Source organism: Anopheles stephensi, chromosome 2 (genome assembly GCF_013141755.1).
Source record: "Anopheles stephensi strain Indian chromosome 2, UCI_ANSTEP_V1.0, whole genome shotgun sequence".
In the NCBI taxonomy this organism is placed as follows: Eukaryota; Metazoa; Arthropoda; class Insecta; order Diptera; family Culicidae; genus Anopheles; species Anopheles stephensi.
Window position 1 is genome coordinate 32,155,718 of NC_050202.1, and position 12,020 is coordinate 32,167,737.

Sequence of the window (12,020 nt, forward strand, 5' to 3'; positions counted from 1 at the left end):
TAATGCGGCCCCCGGGTCTTTGCGGAATTGACGGAAACGAAAAGGCCGATCGATCGACTGGCCAACGAAGGTCGGTTCCGTCCAACCGGACCATACAGCACTCTTTTACGCCCGAGAGCACTACCTGGCACATCCTAGACCTCTCCACGAAACTTCGCTCCGTGAAGCACAACACAACACTTTGGGACGATCCCGATTCCAGCGAGTCCTTTCCCGTCGTCGTGTCGGTCACACCCGCCTGACACACTTCTACCTTCTCGACAGATCCAGTATTTTATGTTTTTTTTTGTTACTTTCAAACATACATCACGGCACATACATCGAATCAGGCAGAGATAACCTTGTTGTGAACGCGACAAAATAAAATTGAACTAAACTGGCTGGCATGCAAGAGTTAGATAAACAACTTAAATAACTAAATACTCTTTCGCTTAGGCATCAAATCGCAACAAAGACGAAACTATGATAAACAATGATAACGAGTCAGGGTAGGCCAAAGCATAAGGAAATCATAATTACAAACCCAGACCATGTGACAAAACACGAGAGTAAAGAACATGCAACGAAAAGAGTAAACGCTAGAGCCCAGCGCATACATTATCGCTGCGCAATCAGTTTCACCAATAAGGGACGCGAGATATGGGAACAACACATATTCATAGAGCGTCCATACCTGATTCTGCATCCCCTCAACGGCATCAGTCCTAAACCAACATCATCATCCGGTCAACCGAGCGTCCGTACCTGATTCTGCATCCCTTCAACGGTATCAGGCCTAAACAAACACGCAGATGATCTCAAGATTTTCCTTCGTGTGTCCTCGTCTGCTGACTGTTGTCTTCTCCAATCTATACTAAATTCCTTCTCTGTTTGGTGTCGCAAAAATGGCCTACTCTTGTCCCCCGATAAGTGTTGTTTGATAGCGGTTTCTCGTTCTTGTTCTCGTTTTTCGTTTAGTTACACCCTGTGTGATACAGTTATACGTCGCGTATCCTCTGTAAAGGATCTAGGTGTGTGGCTCGACGAAACGCTGTCCTTCAGTTCCCACATTGATTACGTTATCAGCAAGGCTAACAAATCACTGGGTCTGATCATTTAGGCTATCGTCCGAAATCTGCGATCCCCGCTGCTTGAAGTCCCTGTACTGCTGTTGGATCTCCGTTGGATCGGCTGTAGTCTGGTCTCCGCCAGGCTCCACTGCGATGGCCAGACTGGAGAGTGTTCAGCGCAAATTCACTCGTGTAGCTGTTTGACGCTTCCTTAACGGTTATCATCTTGCTCTCCCTCCCTATCCATTCCGTTGCCGTCTTCTTCGGCTAGAAACCATTGAGGATAGGCATTTCCATATCCGTGCTAGTTTCATTGTAGGTCTCCTGTTAAATGAACTTGATGTCCATTCCCTCCTGTCTACCATCCCTCTTTATGCTCCTTCCCGTCGCCTCCGCGATAGATCTCCCCTTTATATCCCATCCCGCCACACCCGCTACGGTTCGAACGATCATCTGCTACGAGCTTTATCGGCTTTCAACAAGTGCTATCACCTGTTCGACTATAATGTCCCCTTGTCTCGTTTTCGTGTCCGTCTTCGTAAAGCCTCTTTCCCTGCCACCTAATCCTACTATCATCCTCGCTTTTTCTTTAAGTGTAAAAGATAATTGTTAAACCATCATTGGCGGACAATAAATAATAATAATAATAATAATAATAATAACAAAAGATCGTCATCCGGACGATCATCGCTATCTACGTCGTTGCTTGTTGCGAACGCGACAAAATAAAATTGAGCTAAAATGACTGGCATGCAAGAGTTAGAGGAACAATTTTAAATAACTAAATATCTTTCGTTTAGGATAAATTCTCACCGGAAAATATTATCTTAGGAAAAACAACCTTAAGTCACAGAGATGCCTCATACCGTGAGGAAAACGAAAGTATGGTGCGTTATTGGAAATATCAGAAAGGGGACAATATCCAGACATATGGAAATCATAAATAAACTCAAGCCGTGTAATAAAAACGAAAGTGAAGAACATGGGCTGAAAGAGGTTAACACTAGAACAACGCATGCATTGTCATTGCGCGATTAAGAAAAAACGAGCAACGTAAAGATCAAGGCATGGTCGTAGGGCAGTGAAGAAAAGACCAATTGACGAATAGAACAGACGACGCGCAGGCAATAAGCAATAGGAAAATAGGCATACGCATCTGAAACACAGATGCACGATGCATTACCCATGGTCATAAAACGATAGGGTAACAATTGCCAGATATTGTAACATTACAGACCTCCTACACAAGCCGACGCCAGGCAGGGGTCAAACGCATCAGCATAACGAGTTAGGATAAAGGAGATCGATGTAATGCTATTTCAGGTTCTTTATCCCACAGAATTTTAGTATATAAGACAAGATTTTTTGAGAATAAAGCGACTTGTATTCCAGACCTCAACGAAGAAACTTGTGTTTCATTGTTTGGGTATCCATACAGAATCGGGAAAGTTTCACCTTTGCCTTCCCTCCGGAAATTGGTTACGCATTTCGGTGCCTCCCCACTCCGTCGGAAGAATTAGGCGAAATTAAGCCAAGCTAGAACCACGGTTAGAAACTTCTCCCGGTTATCCAGGAAAAAAGGCTAATCGTCTGATCGAGCTACGGCATTCCCGTTGTCCACGCCGAGTTAGTGAAGTGCGAGTCCGCCGCTAAAAACTTCTCCTGGTTTTCTAGGAAAAAAGGTTAGCCGCCTGATTCAAGCAACTCTGACAAGGCCAGGAATCTGCGCAGAGATCTCCATCGACCATTCCTTCGCGTGGTCGGTTCAACAACGGTTCGTCATCGAAATAACCTCTTTATCCTTCCTTTCATCACCTGATTCCTTTTGAACACGAAACCTATATTTAAATCGGAATAAAACAAAAGGGCGGCACTCTCACCCTAACTGCTTTAGAAGAAGGAAGCTTTCGTCTCTCTTAACTTCTTCACGATCCGAAGTGATAGTTTCGCTAACTCGTGCAAAGAAACAACGTCTCATGTGCCCAGTCATAAAACGATAGGTTCGGATCACGTGCTTCACACGATCGACACGCCAACGCATAGAACCAACTCTTTGTTGGGCGTCATAGCCTTGGATACACATTAGGATGCGTTTCATTATTGATAAACATGCACCAAAAAAGTGAGCAACGCGTTCCATAAATAGTAACGTTCGATGCGTGGAAATTTCTAGATATACTTAAATGCAACAATTATAAAAAATCAAGCCTCCTACAACGAACAACGGATTAGGCGATGATCGAGCGTATCAGCATACCCGAATAAAATGGGGTAATTTTGTGATCGGTATTGTCGAGTCTCGGGAGTTTTCCTTCCAAGGTTCTGGCCAGCATTGTCGCGAGAGTTCACAATTGGAAACTTGTGCTGGCGCCCAGGAAAAAAGGCCTTCAGTCTAACTCGAGCGATTTTGGTCCTGGTCCTGGTCAATCCAGGAAGAAGCCTAACGTCCGACCCGAGTAAGGGAACGTTACAACCGGTGCGAAGGTTGAGGTTTGACCAGTTTTCGCGGGGTCAATCCTTCGGCGGTATCGTAGTTTAACATAACCGCTTGGACGCTAGGACGAATCTGATACTAAATCTCTCGCACTAACACATCAATGACCGTTGCATGCCACCGGTGAGTTCCCGTGACAGATCTACCGAGCCTGGTTGGACCATAACACAATCCACCACTTGGCAGCTTCTGTGCAGTCGAAATTGCGATCCGTCACATCGTTACCGATTGCCATGGATACACTACACACCGAGCCACCTGCCTGCTTGATTTCGACCTAACCATCATTCTATCACCGGACAAACAACAGCAGAACCGCCTCATTCAATTTTTACACATTACATATGTAACAATAGACAGGAAAGAGTCGAATGAGGTCTCTGAGACCCAAAGCCACTATAAATAAATTAAATAAAAAAGTGGCTATTGGTTAAGATAGTAGCAAGTTGAGGGACGATGTGTAGTGTTAAAGAAGCTAATCGTCCCTTGCGAGAAGGACGGTTTCAGAAGGAAAAGGAAAAAACACCTGTTGCCGTGAGCAATGTTTCAATAGCAAAAAAAGATGGTTTTTTACAATCGGTTTATTATTCTAACGCACTTAACACGCCGAGGACCGCAAACGAGGAAGGTAAAAAAAAGTCCTGTCTTAACCTAGTTTTCAAAGGATTGCTACTAACACTCGATCCAAACGTAATCTCCTTTACTCCATCACTCCACTCTCTCACGCATCAACTTTCACTCTCTCTCTCTCTCTTCAGTTAACCAGGGTTGTCACACCCGTGGCAGCAACACCTGCTTGCACAGTCGAATTGCTCATCGGTTGCTTCGATTAGCGTGACATCACCATCGAATGCACCTCGGTCGAATCACATGCCGGTACGATGGAAACGAGTGCCGGTATCCATGAATTTTCGCTTAAAATACGAGTCGGTGAAAACCCCGATCATAGCCGCATGTGGTGCTGATGCAATCACGTAAATCGAAGCAAAACGGTCACAGTAGTGCCGTGCCCGTTATTTTAAATTGGATGCTGCATCATCAGCTGAAATCGATTTTTTGTTTTAAATCATCACACAGTTTCATCCTTTTCGTTGTTCGGGGAACGAATTCAACCACTACTTCTTATATTCCGTCCGACATAAAAGCTACAATGTCTACGACGAGTACGTAGAACTGATCATGTATAGTACGTGCGTTCGAGGCAAAGCGAACGTGCCGAATGTGTGTGTGAGTGTGTAGCAGTATGTAAGTAAGAGTGATTCCGCAGCCAGTTGTCGAACCGATCGTCAACCGGACGACGGACGGACCTGCATCATTCCATTGGATTGCATCAGCGTGAGAAGAACGGGACTCACACTGGTGCCTGGTGAGTGTGTAATCAGTAGTAACAGTGCTGTAAGTGTCGGCTGCATCTTGCTGTTTGTGTCGTCGGTTGATCATCACACAAAGCAAACAGCTTCTTGATCGATGGATCCGATTCGAACCTAGAGTAAGTGTAGCCCTTTGCTGCTGGCGCTCAATTATCGGTAGCTAACCCCTACATCGACCAGTTTTTCCTTGTACCGCGGCGGATTGTCTAAAGGGGCTGATGGGTTGGTTTGATGTATCGAAAGATGGCCACTGAAGGTGTGCCCATAAAGCGGGAGCAATAAATCAATCAAACACCCATCATCACCACCCCCGCCCGCACGTAACCAATTAGTGTCGATTATTGCCACCGCGGTGAAGAATTTGTGATGTGTCCTGTGTGTTGTGTGGCTGACAAGCTGATAATGTGCCCCGTGGTAGAATGAGTGATTAATCAATTTTTGCTAAGTTGGGGGAGTCATTGACCATTGTTTTAGACACTGTAAGGAGAGTCTGTGTGATCATCTTTTAACTGATTCGATTCGATACGGTATAATTGATAGTGATTTGATTTGCTGAAGAAGCGTGGTGCGACAAATGTCCATACACTGTTACTGCTTGTAACGATCGATCGTGCGAAAAATCTCTAAGCGTCGAATGGCCATCCCCATTAAACAATGTTTATCGCCTCGTCGATTGGTAAGTGGAATGAATCAAATTGAAGCCCGGCCGGGCATCAAAGTACAACGAGAACGATGGTTTGTTTATTCTTATTCCTGTTGGCCTTAATGCGTCCGCTGCTTAAGCATAGGCAACTATATACGCCTTTCTTTGCTCTTGGTTTTGCTGTCGATGAATTCGTTTAAATGTACGTGATACTCAGACGAAACATGTGTCTGGAACAAAACCTGACACAAGATCCGCCATTGCTGGAGGTTGATCACCGGAAGATTGGACAGTTCCGAGACTCTCGCACTAGCTTCCTTGTTTGGAGTTTCGATTAGCTTCGGGTCGGACGTTGGACAGCATAACAGCATAGTGGTGTCTGACTATCCAACTACCGTAGCATCATTAAGTCTAGTAAGCCAGAAATGGCAGGCATGACCCAAGAGGTGATTAGGCCAAAGAAGAAGAAGAGTTCCCAACGATGGTGGGCCCTTTGCTATCACCGACGACGCTTTCGGGACAAAGGGCGTTGGATAGACCAGATCTACTGTGGACTCTTGATCTCAGCTGATAGTATGTTCTTCATCTCCTTCTTTCTAAGCCGGGTGCGCTTACTTTCTCCATCCCAGCCAAAGATTTTATCCGCTGTAGGAGGTTTTGCTATGAAAGAGCCTAATTTTCACCGAGGGCATGTATCGGATACATTGATACACCATCACGACTATCCCGTTCAAGGCAAACACTTGAAGCTAATTGCTCCGGTCGCGTACGCTTGTTGCTGTTGTGGCCATTCGAGCGACTAGGGCCATTTCGGGTAAACTGTTTGTTTGGACCAACGACGACGATCCCATGCGGCAAGTTATAGTTTTGAACAACTGCTCGCAAGCTAAGATTGAGTTTTAAGTGGAAAGCTCTAAATCGATATGTTTATTTTTTATACCGAAAATGCCCCTGCCTACTGCGGCGAACTATGGACTCATTCACATGAAAAAAAAACCTCAACCTACTATGATACTTCATATTCGTCTAACGCTACTGAGCTTCAGTATCTTATTTCTGAATGATTTCTTTAATTTGCTTTCAGTTTCTTCACAGCTCAACTGAACAACCCTACAACAACGATACCACCGCCTGTGTAGCAAACAGAACCTTCCGATTGGGACTGGCCTGCGGAAATGGCGTTTCCAGCTCAATCTGCTGTTCCTGATAAGCCGCATAAAATGATGCCCAAACTAATTTCCCTATCAGCAGCAGCAGCAGCACCACCACAAAACTCAACCTAACACACAACAGTGCCATAGTGAACACTAGCTTCGCTTATCTTAAATGCAGGAGTCATAAACGTGAAGACATTGCGGCTACCCGTCCACGGCACGCCCGGGACATTTGCGGAGTTCTTGTTGAACAGCACCGGGAACACTGGACACCTCTAGTCTTGTCAATAAAATCACAGCCGCAGAGAGTCTTGGCTGTATCGCGTGAGTCATCGGTGGTGTTGGTGTTGTACGGAAGTTGGTATGCAGTGTTGAAGACAGGTAGCCGGGTACGGTCGATACGGACGATATCTCACGATAAGACGAAAGCCTGGTAGCTTGCGGTCTACGATCACATTTTGGCAACGGTAGCGTGTCAGAGTTGTGACACCTGTCGAAGGTAACACTGGTCCCTCTGTGCAGGGTCGGAACAGAGTAACCGACCATATTCGAGTGCCCGTGGCTGTGTGTGTGTGTGTGCCCGAAGGTCTGGATGCAACATCCAGGTAGTGAAATAGATTGTGCTTAATTAAAAGGCGTGACGTCAGAGTGTATGTAGAAGAGTTTTGATCAACTTCCTTCGATTATACTATCTTATCTGTTCGACGATAACGATCCCCCGTATCCTTCAACGGGCACGTGTTTGCGCTTTAAAATGGAAACCCGAATCTCCTAATCGTGCAACCGCAGACGGGAAGTGTCGCAAATTCGTCATCTGTACCAGGATATTCAAGATTACGGACTCTGCCGGGGGTGACCTTTGATAAAAGTGAGTTCAGTGTGTTGGGAGTCGTGCTAACTACATCGATAAGCGTATGCAAGCGGAAGGCGGAATGCTAGTTTCAGATGTGATTCACAAAGCAACCATTTTGCTGGTAAACAGCAGTGTTCCGGCTGAGGTGGTGATCTATCTGGCCGGCCCGAAACTGAAAAAAGTAATAGAACATCGTACTTAGGTGTAGGTACGGCGTTCTCCGAAGAAAGTAAGGCTTCAAGCACGTTACGTACGACAAGTACCAACGCTCCTAGTCTGATTTGGTAAAGGGGCTCACCAAAAACTATAGACACCTGTGAAATTAACCAAACAGGTTACTGTGATCATTGCAAATAGTTTTCAATCCAACTGTCAGAAAAGATCCCACGATTACCTGTCATTCATATACATAGATAGATCTTGGTTTGTGGCAGTGGCAAGAAAGTGGTCAAATGCGTGTTTGGCGTCGGAGTGAAAAGATTGGTCAAGATTATTCATGAACGGCTCTGCAATGGAAAACTTCCGGTGCGCGCAGTGTAAATGCTTCCCAAACGGTGATGTCTGGAATTGTACGGCGAAGGAGCACTTTTACTGTGCACCGTGTAAGGAGTCGAAAGGCATAACACTTTGTGCGGTAAGTATTGCCCGGGGGGGAACACCTTGGTGACCATTTTGATTGTACTCTCTTGTGCCATGAAATTCTTCTCGTGAAATTCGTGAAATTCTTCACATGAGTGATAGGTGCAGGTTATTTAGATTCTCACAATAGAAGATACAGCGCGGATTGTGAAGTGTTGCAGAGCACCTACCGATCAGCATTCCAAGGATGTCCAAAAAATATCAAACGCTTTAAAATCACCTACTGAAGACGCGCGCCACATCAAGATGGCGGATATCTTTCGATTGATGTTTCTCCAGGGACAGGTTTCTCCCGCTTTCGTTCGCGCGGACCCCGTTGCTTTGATTGTATTTTGCGCAGATAATAGGCTAGGTTTGATATGTTGTTAGTACACACGCCTAACCCTAGCGCGTCTGATAAGCGGCTTGCGACTCGACGGCCCCACCTTCTTCCGGAACGACCCGACCCAAACAGCAGCGATACATTAACATCTGTCCGATAACGGCACGCCGCCGTCAATTATGGACAGTGTTGTTTGGCGTGTCGGAGGGCTGTAGATTGTAGGAGCCCAAGTTGGTGTGTTGTTGTTCTTCTTCTTCTTCTGCTTTGGCACTAAAACTCCAAGAGGTATGGGTATAGAGCTGGTGGGTTACTTGACTTGATCTTACCCGTCCGTAGCTGGATAGTCAGTCCTGCTTACGGGGAGACGCTCCAGCTTGGCCGCCATCGTTTCGTGTTGGTAGGCATATTTTATTCTGTAAACGAAGTAGGCTACCACCAAGAGAACAACCAAAGCAGCCATTGGTTTTGATCGTCGCATAGCAACATAAGGCTTGAAAGCAGAGCATTCTGCGCTGAAGGTGAAGATTACTAGTATATCGCTTGCCGTGAAAGATTCGTGTAATACGTTTTTTCCAAAGACAGCTTTAAGGTACAGGAAGTCTTTGAGGTTATGGGTCCAATATGGGAATTTCTTTATAACGCGTTCATTCAATTCGTTTCGTTTGCTACTCTTCTCGCAGTGTGGAGCCCAGCTGCAGGAAGAGCAGGTATCTAATCCTATCGAGAAGCTGCTGTACCAGGCGATGTGTCCCTGCCGGTATGCGCCAAATGGCTGTACCTGGAAGTTTGTGAAGTCCGAGATGGAGGCGCACGTACTCGAGTGTCGGTTTCGTCCGTATCGATGTGTGGCGCACACGTTAAATGTGTTGAAGTAAGATTCAACACGCGTCTGCGGTCTGACAAACATTAACCTACTTGCTACCTCACTCACGTTTGCAGATGCGACTGGGAAGGTGTTCAGCACCAGATCGAGAATCATCTGACTGAGGGCCACAAGGAGTTGGGCCCGATGTTTCGCTTCCGCCAGTCGACGTCACTGGTGTTCAAGGAGCAAATTTCGCTCGGCGGACTCAAGGTGGTGGATGCGTTCAGCAAGCGATTCTTGTTCCACTTCTTCTCGGATGTAGCCAAACGGAAGCTTTCCTTCCTGATGATCTACTTCGGCCGTCGCGAGGAAGCGAACCAGTACTGCTACGAGCTGGAACTGCGTGCCGCACCCATCCCATCGTCGGACGCTTCCGAGCCAGCCGAGAAGGAAAGAGCAACCTTCGCACGTAGCGTCAAGTTTGTCGAACGGTGTTGCTCCGATTCGGAGGATCTTGCTGAACTGCTGCAACAGGATCGTTGCATTACACTCGCCCATCGTCAAGTGTTGAACTATCTGCACGAAGGAAAGCTCCATATGGCGTACAAGGTGCGCAAGGTGGATGCTGTAGGTCGCGAAAAGAAGCTCTCCACGTCGAGTGTTCCCGGGGCGGAAGCTGCTTCTGTAAGCAGCACAGCGTCAACGAAACCGAAGCCAAGACCACCGCCGTTTGTGTTTGCCAACAAAGAAAAGGTCGCTAGCAATAGCAAGCGTTCGAGTTCAGCTTCCAGCTCTGCCTCCAGCAAGAGCACGAGCAGCTCCGAATCATCGTCTTCTTCGTCCGCCAGCCAATCGACGACCAAAGCATCACCTAGCCCGTCATCCTTACCGTCGCGCACCCCATCATCCGCCTCGACGGCGACGGTTTGTTCGGAGCGGAACAGTGTCGATGCGCTGGCATCGGCCGTTAATCGCAGTTCACTGTCGTCCATCAATCGTGTAACCACGCCGCTGACACCTTTCGAAAAGCCGGAACAGTGTCCGCTGCTGACGCCATCCATTAACAAGCACGATGTGGTGAGTGAAGCGAAGGCGCAGCTATCCTCCGCCCAAAGTGCTGCCGAGAAACGACGTGCCATCCATCGTATGATGAAATTTTCTCGCAAGCCCCGCACATAGCCAACATACCGCTTCTTCTTCATCATCATCGTTCCGCTTCTTACGTGTGCTGTGTTGGATTCGCTTTTTTCATCCGCTTCTTAAATGTTGTGTGTATGTTCCTGGGTTTTGAGGGAAAGGTTCAGATGTTGCTGACGGTCTGTTTCGCTACACAATTGCAGCCCCCAACGTGGGTCATCTCGCAGACGACAACGAGCGGATTTGCCTACCACACCAGCACCGAATACCATCGACAGATGTATGGACACGAGCCGTACCGTAGCCTTCATCGGTATCCACCCGGCGAGTGTACGACTACGGCTGCCGTTTGCCAGAAGTACACCCAACCGTACAAGGAGAAGGACGATCGTCCCTACCTGATGAAGCATCCGACGAATTGTCTGTACAAACCACAGCCGAAGTGGTCGGCCGGTGGTGGAGGGAAAGGTGGTGGCTAGGGTCCGTAGTCACAGCAGAAGAGCGGCTCGAATTTTATCACCCAATAATACTAACGTGTACATTAATTGAAGAAAATATTGATTTATTGTCTTATAATATTCGGTTATAAAACAACTGACCACGTGTTAAAACAGTTCCTGCTTCGAGACTACAACAATTTAGGGAATCTGCTTGTTATCTCGAACAGAACATTGTTTGAATCACTTGGACGCTTGCTTAATGATCTGAAAAACCACAGCATTGAGTTGAGGTATCAGAACATCAGTCAAGCAACTACTATGTGTAGCAGTTTGTTCGTACCCAATGTCAGAAAAACGTCCGAAGATTTGAGAAGAGGTATTGGAACAGGATGATCATCGCACGCTAGAACTAAATAGTAGACAATCACTCAGCAGAAGCGATTCGTTTTGATCCCCATGAATGGGTGAGAGCTATGGAATATAGAACGTCAGCGATAGAACCAAATGAGAGGGTACTGCTTATTATGCTGCAACAAGCAGGTAAGTGTTGACTTCATTTTTGTCTTTGTAAAAATTACCCGCAGACACGTTTCACTGAGCTGTTCTTTCCTCCGGCACTGTTCCCACACATTGAACTGAGAACGAAGTGGTTGCCGGAACCTGATGCACTCATCAATGAGTAACACGCGATGAAGAATTGTAGTCTGTATTGAGCGGCTCTTAATTACTTACTTACTTATCCGGCGCTAAAACTGCTTCGCAGTCTTGGGCTGCTGCAACGATCCTCGATACCGCTCACGGTCCAGCGTCGTCGCCGGCCAATCCGTTATCCCGGCGGTATCAACGTCAACACTCTCAATCCCTTTGGACGGCCTAAAAGGACTTTACGGGCTGGGTCGTCCGGTATCATTCTCATGACATGACCTGGCCACGGAAACCTGACGAGTTTAATTCGCTGCACTATGAGGAAATCACAGTACAGCTCGTATAACTTCTCATTGTAACGGCTCCTCCAATGTTCTTCCACACATAAGGGGTCAAACATCCTTCTGTGCAACTTCTTTTCGAACGTGGCTAAGAGGGCTTCGTCAGTTTTCGGCGTCAGTCTATATCT

General features: G+C 46.7%; 1 protein-coding gene across 8 annotated transcripts; it reads left to right on the forward strand.

Moving 5' to 3' along the window:
* Positions 1–4,828: 4,828 nt before the first annotated feature.
* LOC118505274 lies at positions 4,829–11,077 on the forward strand. 8 transcript variants are annotated; one of them, XM_036040841.1, is made up of 6 exons: positions 4,829–5,032; positions 5,454–5,589; positions 6,641–8,197; positions 9,205–9,395; positions 9,464–10,406; positions 10,670–11,077. In XM_036040841.1, the coding sequence occupies exons 3-6, from the start codon at positions 8,060–8,062 to the stop codon at positions 10,943–10,945; spliced, it is 1,548 nt and encodes a 515-aa protein (XP_035896734.1). In that variant the 5' UTR covers positions 4,829–5,032; positions 5,454–5,589; positions 6,641–8,059; the 3' UTR covers positions 10,946–11,077. The 8 variants fall into 8 exon arrangements, 6 of the variants coding, with proteins under 6 accessions (XP_035896734.1, XP_035896737.1, XP_035896733.1 ...); XM_036040844.1 differs by having other exon boundaries at positions 6,652–8,197; XM_036040840.1 differs by lacking the exon at positions 5,454–5,589.
* The last annotated feature ends 943 nt before the right edge of the window (positions 11,078–12,020 follow it).